At 36.0% G+C, this 17,419-nt stretch overlaps 1 protein-coding gene across 9 annotated transcripts in view; it reads left to right on the top strand.

The window, feature by feature from the left end:
* Positions 1–17,419, top strand: part of LOC131434995 (TWiK family of potassium channels protein 18) — a 94,172-nt gene that overhangs the window by 27,656 nt on the left and 49,097 nt on the right. For 3 of the 9 annotated variants that reach the window (XM_058602408.1, XM_058602407.1, XM_058602403.1), the window contains exons 2-3: positions 898–1,640; positions 15,655–15,802. In XM_058602408.1, the coding sequence (XP_058458391.1) occupies positions 1,502–1,640; positions 15,655–15,802 (287 nt within the window). In that variant the 5' untranslated portion in view covers positions 898–1,501. Of the gene's footprint in view, positions 1–581; positions 780–897; positions 1,641–15,654; positions 15,803–17,419 lie in introns of all 9 variants that reach the window. The other 6 variants (XM_058602412.1, XM_058602410.1, XM_058602405.1 and 3 more) reach the window with 5 other exon arrangements.

Genomic DNA, 17,419 nt, shown 5'->3' with positions numbered 1-17,419 from the left:
CGAAGCATATTTTTCCAACTCTCAAATTGGGAATTATAGCTGCTGGTTGAAACAACACAACAGTATAGATAACTTGTATAGAAAGCTAGTTGTAATGGATTCTTTTTCTCAATTTCCAAAACATGTCCGGTTAAGCCCCGGTCTCCTCTAAGGTAATTTGATTAGCCCGAGTGATTATCTATTTCGTCACGCAAAACACAACGTATGTAATAGCTACTCTTTGCAATCACTCTCGATCATGTTGCGGAGGCCACTAAATTTTTAGAGCCGTTTTTGAAAATAGTTTTTTTCCCGGTGTTTTGTAGATTATGTTCGTAAGAATTGACGTTTCTGCTTAAAAATTAAGGTGGTATGGCGTCCATCCCCTACAATCGGTATAGACGAAATGTAAATATCAAGAACAATTTTTTTTTTACAACACAAAACCATTTTTAAAAATGTAGTAGAAACCTTCAACTTTAAATAACAATAATTTAAGTTCTGATTCAGTGAATAGTTTTGAAAAAATAACGATTTTAAAACAAGATGCGGCATCACACCCGGATTTACCCTAAATACAATATTTACACTAAATATTGCAGTTGCATAGGTCGCAAGCTTCGCAAGCCAGTTGTCTTAGTTTGAACTTCGACATGAAAGGAGTCTTAGTGCCAGTAGAATCGCAGCACTACCGTGCAGCGAAGTCTGTTGAAAGAAATCATCATTGGGGAAGTAGTACTTTCACTTTCAACTATAAAAAGGAAGGAAACTCAAATCAAACGCAGTTCGTGTAGTACTGTGTATGTACCTTTGAATAAGAATAATCTCTTAAGTATACTGAATAAAGAGTTGGCACCATTTTCGAAACGATTTTATAATCATTGGAAACAATTCATTATGATTTAGTCACATTTGCAGCTAGAAACACCACCGGTTAAACCTGATATTTCATAATATTGTGTAAAAATGATCACAAATGTTTCAATATTGTTAAAGTATCAAAGTGAAGATCGCCATTTAAAGTTCAGTAGATAATCTCGGTTAAAAATGAAGCTCTCCCTCAAAGTGGTAGGGTATTTCACCACTACGTCAGGATTTAATTGAAAGAGCAAAGTTTCTTCAAGCGAGCAGCGAAAACATGAGACGGAAGTGAAAATGAATGAAAACAGTGGCGGAAGTTGCAGCAACAGGCATAATAAAATTATCTTTCTTCTAATAAAATAGTTTTTAATGAGTTATTTCTGCTGTGTAAGCAAGTGCCCGATAGTGTCAGGGTGGTGCACCGAGTGCAGCCCGAAAATTTGCCTGACTGCTCCGCAGTGGTGGTTCGTAATAAGCAGAGGAAGAAAGAAGAAAAGTGATCAGCAGCGGGCGGAAATTAATCGCTAAAGTGTAAAATAACTTCCGGTCGGAGTCTTCCACTCACCGATTCGCAACGGATCTTTCCAATAGGCATCACTAGTAAACTCGGCAACCGGTAGCTAGTTCACACAGCAGAACTTAGGCCGGGGGCTTCGCGACCATGGAACGCAAACGCTCAGTCCGGCGGCGACAGAAGCCGCCGTTTGCAGAACGGTTCAAGGATCATTGTCGGAACTTCACTGCATTTATGTTCAGCAATGTTGGGATAATTTTTTTAGTCGTCCTCTACATGATTGCGGGTAAGTAAATATAGCGTTTACAGAAACGCACACAATTACAACATAGATTAAAATAATTCTTTACACAATGCTCCTTCAGCTATGCTCTTGAAATATGAACTATTATGCTAATCCGTCATCTATTCATCCTAATGGATAGGAAACCTTGCAACCATTTCCGGGAGAAAACATAAACTTCCACTTCTGGCTTCTACCGCAGATAACGGGAAAAAAATACTGATAAAAAAAACATTCAGATTACTTTCAAGTTTTTAGTTTGTAATAGGTATGGAGATAGAAATGTAGGAAGTTTATCTGGCATAGAGTATGGCTTCAGGAAATGAGAACCAACAAGCTGTACAACTCAAGTGCGCTTTCCCGGAATTGTAATGAACTTTACTTTTTAGTTCTATTCGAATGACTTCCTGAGTTCAATCCTCAAAATGGAAAAATGTTGAAACATTCTTTTTGATTAGAAAATATTGCACAGTTTTTAACATCAATGCTTAAAAATCATCGAAATATCAATCGAATGGTTTAAAAACCTGTGGTGTAATGATGCCTTTCTTATATATAATACAGTGGTATTCTATTCAAAATGTTTCTCTTCGATTTTTGAAAGAAATCAAGGGATTATTTGTGCATTAACTAGTATAACATGAAGAATGAAACAGTTCTCTTATCAGTTTAGAAAACTGAAGAACCGGTATAATCGAAGTCGCTTCGTACAGCCACCAACAAACATGACGTACAAACTCTACTAGTTTTTATTCAAATTTTGAAGATTTTATACGATTTTGCCATCGTACTCTAAACGACGATTGAAATTTTTGTTGTATCCAAAAATATGCAGTAATTTTTGGTAGGAACATGAAACTTTTCATTTTCATAAGATTGGGAATAACGGTTTTTTATCCAGTTAAGAATTTTTAAAAGGTTTTTGCTTCGCCGGTTTAAAAGACGGTGTACAATATTGAACACACTTTACCCTATAACTCAGGAACCGGAAGTCGGATCTGGATGAAATTCAGAAATTCCGTATGAGACCGTGGAAATTATGAAAATCGGTCAAATAATCAATGAGAAATGTAAGTTAGTTCCATGTTGGTATATATGACCACTATTTCCGGTGCTTCCGGAACCGGAGACCGGGAACCAGGTTAGCCGGAATCGGTTTGTTTAGTTGCCTACTGATAATGATTACCGATTTGTGTAGTTTTGAGACCAGTTTAAATAGAAAAAAGGCGGGTGGGTAATGTCAGACATAACTGGATGTCGCAATACGGCACGACAGGAGCCGGGATAAGGTGAATCCGTGAATTTTTGTTAGAATTTTAGAAACCAATGAAAAAACTCGAAAAGTACTTTCAAATTAATAAACCAATGAAGTCATCGGTAAAATTCGATTTTTTCATTGTTTTGTTCCATATCTTGGATCCTCCAGTGTGTACATTACACAGTGTAACATACGTCATAGTATATTTAAATGATATTAAGCGATTAGGTTTTGACAATTTGAATGTGCAATCTTCGAATAGTCAATTGAGGAGAGTAGTACCATTCATTTCTATGATCAAATGTTTTGTTCTTATCTTGAGAAACAAGAATGGACAGATCCGCAGGCTTTCGAACAATTATGATAATAACAAAATAATAATTCTAGGCAACGAGGCTATTCAAAAAGCATTCTGTCTAAACAATAAATATAAACATATGAAATAGATTTTTTAGCACATCATTTTCTAAGCAACTTTCTTACTAACACACCACCAGCTTCCTGCATAGAAACTGTCCATCTGTGAGTGTAAGAAAAGAAAATAATCACTGAGTGCCACATGAACATGAGAAACCAGAGGAAAAATCTTTGCTAACAAAACTACTGCTGCCAAATACCACACCACCTTGATGCTGGTAATATTAGGAGAAAAATAATTGAGCTACCATGCTTCTAATGCACAACATTCCCTAGCGCTGTTTGTGTTGATGGCTCGAAAATATAGTCTATTGTATGATATAGTCTATTATATGATTTGGTAGAAATTTGCTTTGAAACGCAGAACAATGAACTTTACAAGATATTGCACGGTGGTTTTCTCTTATGTTCATTTCAAATTGAATTGAAGTTTCATGCCTAAATTCAACGTCTCAGTATTTTTTCAATATTAAATCTATAATTTTAAAACATGTCGAAAAATTTGAATCTCTTCATGAACGTATGAAAGGAATAAGGGTTCACAGAACACCTGATTTATATGTTCTATGCTTTTAATAGAATGAAATAGAAAAACGTGTGAATATTATTTCGAAACATCAACTGTTTTGCCTTTCTCATATAGAAAGGCTATGCAATCACTGTGAAAATCGACTTTTTAACCGAGGCCCGGAGGGCCGAATGTTATATACCATTCGACTCAGCTCGACGAACTGAGCAAATGTCTGTGTGTATGTGTCCGTGTGTGTGTGTGTGTGTGTGTGTGTGTGTGTGTGTGTGTGTGTGTGTGTGTGTGTGTGTGTGTGTGTGTATGTGTGTATATGTAACAAAAATATGCACTCACTTTTCTCAGCGATGGCTTACCGATTTTCACAAACAAAGATTTAAATGAAAGGTCTCACAGTCCCATAGCCTGCTACAGAATTTCATTCTGATCCAACTTCCGGTTCCGGAGATATAGGATGATATGTACCAAAAAAATGGAAAAAATATGCACTCACTTTTTTCAGAGATGGCTGAACCGATTTTCACAAACTAAAATTCAAATAAAAGGTATTATGTTCCTATAGCTTGCTATTGAATTTCATTTGAATGTGACTTCCGGTTCCGGAGTTATATGGTAATATGTGAAAATTTGAGAAAAGTTTACACTCAATTATCTCTGGAACAACTCAACCGATTTTTGCAAACTAAGATTCAAATGAAAGGTCTTATAATATCCTAAAAATTTGTGAAACATTTTATCAGGATCCGACTTCCGGTTTCAGAACTGAAGCGTGATAAGTGTAAAATTACCAATTTTATTAGTATTTTTCCACGAACGATGGTTAAAAACAGGTACAAATCCCATAAAACTGTCTGATAAATTCTTCTAGTTTGCAGAGCTTGTTAGTTTGTGGGCATGAAAACTTAATTCGGCACTACTGGTCTCCACTTTGCCTGTTCCGAGAGCACCGAAAGTGGAGAAGAAAAACTCCTAAAACTAAATTCACTTCGAGTTTTCTGCGATGCTTGAACCGATTTTCACAAATCTTGATTTGAATTAAAATTCATACTGTCTTTAAACCTACTGTGAAATTTTATCCGTATCCGACTTCCGGTTCTGCAGTTACAGAGCGATGAGTGTCAAAGTTTTCAAATCGCCATATAGAGTGACTATATGTACAACACCGAAAGAAGAAGAAAACACAAAACAAGGCGTGCTTTGTTCTATTTCGTACACGTTGTGTAGTGATGTCAATAATAATAATAATAAAAATAATAATAATAATAATAATAATAATATTAATAATATTAATAATAAAAATAATCCTATTACATGTTTTATGCTGTTTAGCTTGACTTACATATGCAGAAGTAACAGAAACGCAGGTTCGTTTCGTTTGTTAGATTTCGTGCAATTGGTTTAATCGAAATAGAGCATGAGATAGTAAGTATAGGTTTAACTACGTTCAAAACTGTTCCAATTTGTAGGTCATATTTGTTGGTAGTAAACGAACCAACTTCGGCTATTCCGTTTGTTTGAATCCGGTTTCGGAAAAATTGGAAATAGTGATCAAAAACTGCAAAAGGATCTCACTTACTTTTCCTGGAGATGGCCAAATCGATTTTCACAAACTTATAGGTTCAAAAGAAAAGTCTTACAGTTTCATACGGAGCTCCTTAATTTGTTGTGAATACTACTTTCGGTTCCGGAACTACAGGGTAAACAGGTTTTATAGAGTTTGTGAGATTAGATCCGAGCAAATTATCCTATTTCTATTCAATAAACAGTTGTTTTTGCGAATTTCACGATTATATTTATGATGTAATGAGTAATATGAGAAAGGCATCATTACACCACTAGGTGGACTTAAATAGGTTTTTGGAGTTTCAAACTAACGTGATTTTGATACTGGTTACTTTTTACTACATTATGTTTAGAAACTGTATGCTGACTAGATTACTACTTCAATATTCGTCCCGGGTTGGCAATGTAATGCATAGGGTGCTTATCTTACAAGCCAGTTGTCGTATGTTGGAGCCCCGGCTTGGATGGATTCTTGGTGTTAATAGAATCGTAGAACTACTACCCATACAATGACTCTGTACGCTAAGAAGAGTTTACGTTAAGTATTGGAGTAATTTACCTGCCTCCCGTCCGTAGAACCGACCCGGTTAGTATCAATGATCATATAGACTCGTTGAGCTCGATATCTTCCCGACTGAACTCTCACAATCCCGCTCTACTGTTCGGTGACTATAATCAGTCTAGTTTACGATGACGCTTTCCTGAAGAAAGACTGCTTGCTGCCCGCTTCTCGATGGGTTCAACCTGGATGGATTCACTCAATCAATACATTTTTGAATCGAAACGAACGACTTTTAGATTTGATCTTCGCAAATGATGTCACTTTATCGGTCGCTGCCCTATTCTCGCCAGCTGACCCACTCATAGAGCTTGACGCTGACCACCCCGCGCCTGTGCTGTTGAGTTTAGAATAATACGATCTATAACCCTGCAGTTCTCGATCATAGTATTTCAAGCAACAACTAAGCATAGCTACTAGTCGATATCGTCGTTACAATATGTTTCTATATCGTTTCTAACATACGACGCACTGAAATGAACCTTCGTCGAAACAAAAAACTTTTTAGGTCATTAGTTAATTCTAAGAGGAGAGAAAGGATTGAGACTGTTCAAAGAAGATTTGTTCGATACGCTCTGCATTTGCTACCGTGACGAGTCAACTTACCGCCATACAAAGATTGGTGCCACCTCTTGAATGTCGAGCCATTGGAGTCACGACGTATAACCGCTCAAGTAACTTTCTCGGTTATACTACTTTTGGGAGACATTGACAGTCCCACTTTGCTGATGCCACTCGATATCTACGCACCTAAAAGAACACTTCGCCAGCGGAACATTCTGTTCCTAGAACCGAGGAACAGAGTGTATGGACAGCACGAGGCTTTTTGAACAGTTTGCAAATGGTTCAACGAGTTCTTACATCAGTTTGATTTCAATGTGTGCTTCACCAACGTCTGCTTAACCGATTCCGCGTTGTGAATAATTAGCTTTATGTTTTTAGTCATTATTTTTCATTAAGACAAAATATGTCAGATGATGTTTTTTATACAAACAAACGAAAGGACAAACAAAATTCATTCATTTCTAACGTAGATATCGATTCTTTTCAGAAAGCGAGTTTTCAGTGCTATAAGATCGCTTTATCCTATGTTTGGGAGTAGAATGAAACACGATTTGTAATAATGTTGCATGCAATTGTTTCTAAGCATCAGAATCCTTTTTCATTACATTTTGCCACGTCGCGATTTTAGCACGACTCGTTTTTGGCAACATAATCGTTCGAATATGGCATATGTATGAGGAAGATGGCAGTATTTTCGAACTCAGAACAATTTCATATTTATATTAATTTGAACTGCTTGCAGTAATAATTGCTGGAATGTGTGTCAGACAAATCAAATGAGTGTTAGACAAATAATTTCTCTCAATTTTATTTTATAATGTCGTAAATGGCTAAATCGATTTGCTCCATCTAAGATTCAAATGAAAGGACTTAAGGTTCCATAAAAACTTGTCGTTGTTTTTTATTCAGCTCCGACTTCCGGTTCAGGAGATACAGGACGAGTAGTGTAAAAATATCAATTTCACATTAATAAATCGGATTTATCGGATTTCCAAAGTTTGATAGTTGATGACTAAACCAACTTATTTCAGTTTTATTGGTATTCAGTTTTCGATCCCGAAAGGTTGAAAAGCACTACGATTTCTTAAAGATAGCACCGCTAATTTTCAATAATTGCGTATTAAATGAAATGGTTTACAATCCCTTAGGTGAATTTGACTGACTTCGGCTACACCGGTCTCCGAATTTCGGAGAACTCAATCATTTTCACAGAGAAGACAAAACCAAATATCATAAACAAAAATTCAAATTAAAATTAAATCATGGTCCTATACAAAATTGCTGAATTTTATTCGATTCCATCTTCCGATTCTTACAATGTAACGAGATTTTAAAATTTAAACTGTCATAGGAAATGACGATACCAACTTCTTCAAATTTGGGCTCAAAGCATTTCCAATTTATTCGTTATATCAATTAATGACCATACCTACCGGTTTGGGTTGTGCTGGTCTCCGAATACCAGTTCTGGAAGTACCGTAAATAATTACCAAAAACTCTAAAGAGGAGCTCACTTCGACATCTCATGGAATGCTTAATCGGTTCATTGTGAAAACCGACTGTTGAATTTGGATCTCGATTCAGTTTACATTGATTACATTTCCTTCTGTATAAGAAAGGTAAAACTTACTTGAAATTGTTGAAATTGAAGGTATTTCAGAAATTACCCCCCGAAACCAGAAGTTGGGCCTGAATTGTAAGAACTTTTTTAGAATCCAAGTTTGCGAGAAGTGTCATCAATTGTCACCTATAAGTTTGGATCCGGTCTAGAAGACCTTTTAATACCGTTTTCGTTTATTGATCAGAGCAGCCCGAGAGCTGACCCAGAGTCGCCCAAACAACTTTTGATATGTTTGTTTTAGCAACATAGGGTCGCTCTAGATCGAAATCCAATCGCGTAGTTTCGCTCTGAAAATTTTCTCGGGTCGCACCACGCATCCATGCGAGCTTGTTTAATTTTTTTATGAGTTGTTTAGGGCGCGTACCACGTGTTCTTTTTACTCGGAGTCAAAGTCGCCCGCGTGTAGGTTCAAAAACGAAAACGGCATAAGTCTAAGAAAATCCACTGAGCCATTTCTGAGAAACCAGAAATTTTATATGAGACCACATGACCTTTTTTTTTTTTTTTTTTAATAACTATTTATTGGAATATGAGTTGTTAAAATTAAATTATTAAGATTTAAATTGGGTGTTCAGCCACAAGTGGTGACTTTTCAGCCCTGACCACATGACCTTTAATTTCAACATAGCCCTGTGAAAATCGGCTGAGTCATCTCTAAGAAATCGTAAAGCGTCCTACTTTGGAGCTATTGATCACTATTTTCGAGATTTCCGGAACTGAAAACCGGTTACAAGAACAACGAAATTCGGCTTGGGACAATAAGACCTTTCCTTTAAATTTAGGTTTATGAAAATTGGCCAATTAATTTTCCTGAAAGTTTAGTGTAACTTTTTGTAACATACACACAGAAATTCATTGATCTCGACGAACTGAATGGTGTATGATACTTGGTTATAATACTTGGTTCCAGAAACGGTATTCAGAGACTAACATAATCAAAAATAGTTCATATGTCCATGATTTGGTACGACGAATAAATTGAAATAGTTTTGAGCCCCACTTTGTAGATTCTTTGGTATCGTCATCTTCTATAACCGTTTGAATTTTAAAAACTTCACATCACACTGTAGTTTTAAAATTTGAATTTTAACCTTCCGGGATCGGAAACCGAATACCGATAAAACTGAAATAAGTTTATTTGTTCGTCGATTCTTAAAATCTGTGAACCCGATAAACCCGATAAAGGGTGTAGCCGGGTTTTCATACAAAAACTGCCCCAAACAGAACAAAAATTGATATACGCTGTTTGTTTTGGAGATGATTTTTCCAAAATTTTAACTCTTTAACTGCCATATTGGTGGAGTTAGGGTGGTTTATCTGATTTTCATTTTATTTAAATTTTTCAAAAACCTCTTTAGCAAAAATATTGAAAAAAAGCAGGAATATTTTTCTAGCGATTTTTTTCAAAATTTTTCAAATTTTCCATGTGAAAAAAAAATTTCAAAATTTTTGAATCTTTTTTAATTGCACTTACAATTTTGGTACCACTTTAGATTTTACATCAAAAATAAATCATTTATGAGTTAATTACGCTGTATTTTTTCAGATTTTTAAAAAATGTAGACAAATAGAATATCAGGCTTAAAAAAAAAAATTATTCGGAAAAGCATGTGTCTCCATCAAATTGTCATCACCCGATGGAGACGCATGGTATTTAGTTCTAATATCATATATCACATGTCCTTAGAACTAAATACCATGCGTTTCCATCTACAACTTGAGTTCAGGGCTTAAGAAAGAATTTTCATAAGGAAGGACCAGTGAGAGAAACATGAATCAGAACTAATGAATTGACAAATATTCAGCTTTTAAGGGCTGAGGACAGTACCGTAAAGTGGAGGTTTTTTGCTATTTTCCCGTTTCAAATAAAATTTTCTTGGAAACGGTGCAGAGTATAGAAAAACCCACCTGACAATGTCTTTGAAATTTAGTTGAGAATATTCTGTAAAATTTTCAGAATGATTCATTGAGTTTAGCGGTCTTGTCGTATTTTTTTCTGACTGAAGAACTGCTGATAATTGGAACGCTCGGAAATGCATACCTCTACTTGTTCATCGAATATCTCGGCTTTAAAGGCTTGTATCATAAATCTACCGTGACAAAGTCAAGATAATTTAGTTTAGATGCTGATTTAGATGATTAGTACATAGAAAAACATATATGTTATCGCGATAAAAATAAAGCCTTGTATTTTTCTGTGAAACAAAGTTAGTTTCAAAGCATCCGCCATTTTTTTCGCTTTGGTTTCCTGATAGCATTCTGAAAAAAGAGAGGGAAAAAAAATTGGCTCGACAAGGCTGCCAAACACACAGACGTTTCATTGTATATAAACACATTTTCTGTTTCGCATTCAATCTTTGTGAAAGTTGAATATTTTTTCATTGTTCATTGGAATGCATGTAATGTCCAGCCCATACGATAGATTTATGTGATAAAACTTCTCATCAAAATAATAAAATGTATGCTGGTAACCTGGTACAGTTTGCTCATATACGAGAGAGTACAAGATAAATACGATGCACAAAGGGAATTGAGCGAGCCACGTGGTCGATTTAAAACTCAACACGCGACCCTCTGTCCTCAGACCGCATATTAGGTTTAAAATTTTTATTCATGAACTGATAAGTCATTTTACATTTACTTTACATTTATTGTATTCAAATCAAATAATAACTATTTATAGTTAAAATTTTAAAGGACAATTAAATTATAGTTCTTCTGCAGAAAAAAGTATTCCTAGATACCAAGCGCAAAATCAAGGAAAATCCAAAACAAGCGAAATCTGAAACACTATCAGTTTTGAAGTAAAATGTTCGTCGACGTTCTGTATCACATGGTATGAATAGCCAAGTTGCCTAAAACTGCTCAAGTAGACAACTAAAGTCAAACGGCTTAAGCTCATAAAGACAGATTAAAAAACGTGCTTAATCCACCTAGCAGTGAGATGATACCTTTTTTATCAATCCGCATGTGTTTTTGCATGAACTCTGCAATGTCGAAACTGTAGATCGGATCGAATTTGAATCTAAAAGTGTAACAATCGATTAAACATTCCATGATATGTCGAAGTAAGTTCCACTTTAGAGTTTAGGGTAATTTAAGGTACTTCCAGAGCTGATATTCAGGAACCAGCATAACCCAAACCGACTCATATGACGAATAAATTGCAATAGCTTTGAGTCCAACTTTAAAGATTTTCGGGATTGTCATCTCTATATCGCTTTGAATTTTAAAAATTCATCATCCTACAATTCTAGTATCGGAAGTCAGAATTGGATAAAATTGGATTTATTTTAATTTGAAATTTTGTTTCTGAAATTCGATTTGGCTTTTTTTTTTTGAGAAAACGATTGAGCTTTGAGAAACGATTCGATACTGGAACCGGAACTCGAAATTCGGTGTAGCCGAAGTCAGACAAATTCACCTGAGTAGCTGTACAGTTTACATTTGTTTCAAAATGTTTGAAAATCAATGTAGACATCTTTGAGGAATCGTAGTGCGAATTTAATTTTTGGGTGCCTTCCGAAACGAAAACTGAATACAACCAAAAATGAAATAAGTTTATTTGGTTATCGACTATCCAAATCTGCTAACCTGATAAACCGGAAGCTGAATCTGACTGAAAAACAAGATGTTTTATAGAATCTTGGGACCTTTCATTTGAATCTTAGATTTCATTTGAATCTTAGATCGGCTCAGCCATCTACGATAAAAATGGGTTGCATTATTTTAATTTCGTTTCACATATCATCCTGTGGTTCCGCAATCAAAAGTCGGATCCAAACGTAATTCAGGAACCTTGTTAGGGAGTGTACTACTTTTCATATGAATCTGAGTTTGTAGGAAACGGTTGAGCCATCTCCGAGAAATTAATTGAAAATATTTTCTCAGACACACATTTGCTGATCTCGACGAACTGATTCGAATGGTATATTATAGTTCTTCTGCAGAAAAAAGTATTCCTAGATACCAGGCGCAAAATGTTCTTGTAGCATTAATTGCTACAAGTAGTTTTAACCAATATAATTATTAAATTGTTTTCAACTCGAAAATGCTGCCATCTTCGCCATCATCGGGTTTACAATTGTCATATTCGAACGATTATGTTTCCAAAAACGGACCGTGCTAAAATCGGCCCGAGGCAAAATATCATGCTGTACACAGGCTTTTGAGTACTTAGAAACAAATGTATGTAACAGTATAAAAAATCGTGTTTTATGTTGCTCCCAAGCATTTCTTTGTCAGACAGCGCTCAAAACTTCTACTGCTGGAATAGGGGAAAAATCGCTTACACAAAAATTTCGATATTTCCGTTACAATGGACGGATTTCAACAATCTATAGCTTGTTGGATAGATATTACCGTGCGAAATCTAAGTCTGAAAATATATTCTGTTTTCAAGGTCAATTGTGACAGATACTGTCAAAAAACTGAAAAATTTGACATAAAGCTTCGTATAACTCAAAAAGTAAACATCCTATCTCAAAACCATTCAATAGCGTTCTGGGTGACGGGGAGACCTTTCATTTGCGACTAGTTTTATCAAAATCGGTCCAGACATCTCTGAGATCCCGACCTCTTAGTTGACAACACACATACAGACACACACACACGGACATTTGCTCAGTTCGTCGAGCTGAATCGATTGGTAGATGACATTCGGCCCTCCGGGCCTCAGAAATTTTTTCTAAAGTTTGACCGAATTCTATACCTATTTTTTATATTTATAAAAAAAGGCAAAAAATGAGATCGGACTGACAGTTAATCCTTCGAAACAAAATGTACGAGGGGGAAAGGCTTTAAAATATAACATCTTCCCACTCGAAAAATGGTGCCTGGCGACGATATCGTGGAGGTTCATGAATTCGTGTATTCATTCATTTATGACCGCGGATAAGGATAGAAGAAAAGTAATACGTCACCATAAGTAATTATTCAACGGCGTATAAACCACGGGTTTCAAAAGTTGCTTGGAGATCCAAAGAGTGACAAAGAGTGGTCATAGTCTGAGCTGTTTGGAGACGACTTCTAGATACAGAATAGACGGGCTTGAGCTGATACATGAGAAAACTACTCCATGAAAGACCAGAAAAAGGCCAGCAAATGCGAGGAACTATATTTGCGAAAGCCTATAAAGTTCGATTTTTATACATAGCTTAGTTTCTCATTCATTCTCAGTTGATACATATTTCGATTAAACCAATAAAACATTACGATTTTTCGAAACTGTTTAATTAAGGGGTCCTCTTCAGGAAATAGCAAAAAAACTGAAAATATTAAGTTTAAAAGAACATGTTGTTTGTATAGAAAATCGACGATGCTAATTAATACGTTCTTTTTGAGTCTTCGGGACTTACTACAGGCGCTTCGACTTGAATTCTATCTGGTTTATAGTATTTCTTAGGACTGCTAATAGCTAACCTCATAACCTCCCGACCAAAATTTTGATGTTAGAATGACAACCGTCCGCTGGCACAAATGTTCACTAATGCATTCCCTACATAATTGCTTGATAAATCGAGCCAGGCGTGCGGGCGTGTGTAAAAAACATAAGGAATAAAATTCTTTTATCATTATTAATTACGTCAATACTCAAGCCCTGAGCTCAAGTTGTACATGGAAACGCATGGTATTTAGTTCGAAGGGCATGTGATATATAATTTTAGAACTACATACCATGCGGCTCCATCGGATGATGACATTTTGATGGAGGCGCATGCTTTTCCGAATGATTCATTTTTTTAAAGTCTGATGTTATACCCGTCCACATTTTTCAAAAATCTGAAAAAAATACAGCGTAATGAACTCATTCATTGATTTATTTTTGATGTAAAATCTAGAGTGGTACCAAAATTGTAAGTGCAATTATAAAAAAATCGAAAATTTTGAACATTTTTTTTCACATGAAATACATTTTTAAAAATTCTGAAAAAAATCAGAAAGGTTTCTCATAACTTCTAAAACATTCCTGATTTTTATTCAATTGTTTTGCTAAAGAGGTTTTTGAAAAATTTAATTCAAAATGAAAATCAGAAGAACCACCCTAACTCCTCCAATATGGCAGTTAAAGGGTTGAAATTTTGGGAAAATCATCTCCAATATAAACCCTTTCAAACAGCGTATATCAATTTTTGTTCTGTTTGGGGGCAGTTTTTATATGGAAATCCGGCTACACCCTGAAATTTTTACACTAATCATCCTGTATCTCCTGAACCGGAGGTCGGGTCTGATTAAAACACAAGTAATTATTATGGGACCTGAGACCTTTTATTTGAATGTTAGATGAACGAGATCGGTTCAGCCGTATGCTAGCAAAATAAGTGACATTATTTCAATTTCATTACATATATCATCCTGTAGTCCCGAAACCAGAAGTCGTATCCGAATGAAATTCAAAAGCCCAATTTGGGAGCATAGCCATGCAATGATTCTATACGATAAGAATTGGCAGCAAAGTCTTACAAGCCAGTTGTCGTATGTTCGAGCTCCGACCTGGAAGGATTCTTAGTGTCAGTAAGATCCACAGTACTAGCCATGCAATGATTCTTCTATACAATAAGAATTGGCAACAAAGTCTATTGAAACAGAAAGGCCAAATACCACAAAAGGAATGTAATACCAAGACGTTGCATAGTCTTTTAGGTGCTTAGAAACAACTGCATAAAACAGTATCGAAAATCGTGTTTCACTTTGCTCCGACACGTCGCTTTATCATCAAACGCGTAAAACTTCTACTACTGGAATAAGGCGAAAAGTCGTGCACACAAAAATATCAACATCTCTGTTAAAATGGACGGATTTTAACAATTCAAAGCTTTTTGGACTATTGCCGTGCGGAATCTAAGTCTAAAAACATATTCTGTTTTCAAGGTCAATTGTGACAGATATGGTCAAAAAACTAAAAATTCTGCCATAAAACTTCATATAACTTTGAAAGTAAACATCCGATCTCAAAACCAATCAATAGCGTTCAGAGTGACATCTTAATCTTTATTCAATTGAAAATTCAAGCAAAACTGGACTAAAATGAATAAAAAAATATATTCTCATCTCGAATACTCTTGAATAACGATATGTGTACGATATGAACTGATTCATATACGATGCATGTATTCTATAATTTCAAATTGTACGAAATTTGTACTAAAATTGATTGCCTAACACTAAAAAAACCAACAGATTTTATCCATCCTCTATGACCGCCAATGAACTCCATCTAAACCAACAAAGAGCTAGAATAAAAGTCGCTGAATTACGTTGAAGACAAAACCCAGTAGGTCAAAAGTAATTAAAAGAGCAATCACCCTGGGGACACACCAATTTGAAGTCTAGAAGTGGGTTTTCTCGTCATCTGCTAGCTTCCATCTGCTCCGATTCCCTTCGTTCGGTCACTTCTATGTCTGGTAGCAACAAGAGCCTTTTTCCCCTTTTCAGACATACACTTTTTGCTATCTAAACAAACCGGGGCCTACCACTCGTTCTCATATATTATGTATACTTCAATTACAGGTGCGTTCATGTTCATCGCGATCGAAGGTAATGAAGCTTTAGAAAGGTTTGCTCAAATACCGTCCAAGAGAAACGAGACTGCCATGCGGCTGTGGCAGATATCCTGCTGCGAAGTGAATGTGTTCAACAAATCTGTGTTCGAGGAAAGGTGAGTAATTTTTCGTCATTGTCTTCGTCCCACTTGTCGTCCTGCTTTATTCTGCGCCCCTGATCTAACTCAACCCTATGCTATCCTCACGAATGACGTACTTTTCACAGCACAAAAACTGCCGGAGTCGATACGCTCTGTTGGTCAGAGCCGACTTCCTCTCAACCGAACTGACATCTGCGGAAGCCATATTTCGATCAATTGAACCCATTAATTCGGATCCGTGCGATTGACCTGGCCCGTCTTCGATTTTTCACCTCGCACTCACGGTCTGTTGGGTCCCTGATATTAATTACCGCTCGTTTGTTTTCGAGATTACTCTCGTTTCCATGGTATGACATTGTGCAAAAGAATGTAGTAACGGGAAATGTCACTGATAGTTATAAAAAGTACCATTTTCAAATGTGTGTGTGTGTGTGTAATTATTAGACCGTGGTTTTCATTATTAAAATTTAAATAAGGTTTTCAATTACAAATAATGACTGACAACCGAATCGTTAATTTTATTTGATTATTACCATTGAGATCTCGTTTGCGTTGTTCAGAGCGAAATTGTAAATTTACTTACCAAGTGGAGGATAAAACAGATAATAAAAAAATCTTTTTAATAATATGAAGAACAAGTCGAGGTAATTGATTTGTTTTTTACTATTTCGGCCATGGTCTAGTTGAGAAAAATGCCGAACAAACAAAAACGTATATGTCCGAAATACGAGGGAAAATAGTAAAATTGAAAGGCATGACTTTCCGGATTCTTGCTTACTGAACCATTCTATAAAGATGCAATTAAGTAAATAAATAATTTGAATTTCGGGACAGGTATGGCGTGATGGATTAGTCGTCCTGCTTCGTCGAAATCGCTGTTTGGAAATTATCCAGTATTTTTTGAATAGTCGAATTTCCGGGCAATTCGAAAGGTTCATTAGATTGGGAACAAAATTGACATAGTTGATAGCAAACTACTCTAGAACCACCTTGGAAAAATAACAGCATATCAGACCAAAAGAATACTTTGCTTCTATGCTTACTGATGGATACTGATATACACATCTTTTCAGACATTTTTCCATGTAAACTTGGAATGTCATCGTCGAGAATGAGACAAATGGTTCCATTTTCAAGCAACTGCAAATCATGGTCTTCTTCGCAAATTTATCGGCAAACACAAACTTGAATCATCCTGGTTCATTCCCACTTCCAGTCGCAATGCAAAATTTTTAACCAAAAGGCTGCCCAAAACTGAGTTTAACGTATATTTCGTCATCGATCAAAGTGCAAGGGCTCATCAAAACTGGGTCATACAAGAGTCTTGCACGCTTTTTGGTCACGCAAATCTGCATCACGTGCCGGATTGGATGTTTACTTTGGCTTTGTTCGACTTGTATCTTTTCCAAGCAAGGATGTTACGCACCGTTTGAAAATTAGCGTTATACCTTCTGACCACATTTTGGATCGAAAGACCGTGTTTGGCTATAACATAGTTTACTTGTAGATTTCAAACACTCGAAAAACTTGTTTTCGTGGCATCTTCAGCACTCTAGCTTACTTGGGACCGCATTACTCCGGATTTTCCAGGTGTTTGTGCTCAATATTCGACGACTTTGATCAAACTTGCTC

Source organism: Malaya genurostris, chromosome 3 (genome assembly GCF_030247185.1).
Source record: "Malaya genurostris strain Urasoe2022 chromosome 3, Malgen_1.1, whole genome shotgun sequence".
Taxonomy (NCBI): domain Eukaryota; kingdom Metazoa; phylum Arthropoda; class Insecta; order Diptera; family Culicidae; genus Malaya; species Malaya genurostris.
The sequence above is the reverse complement of the archived record's forward strand: the minus strand, read 5'-3'. Positions and strand labels throughout refer to the sequence as shown.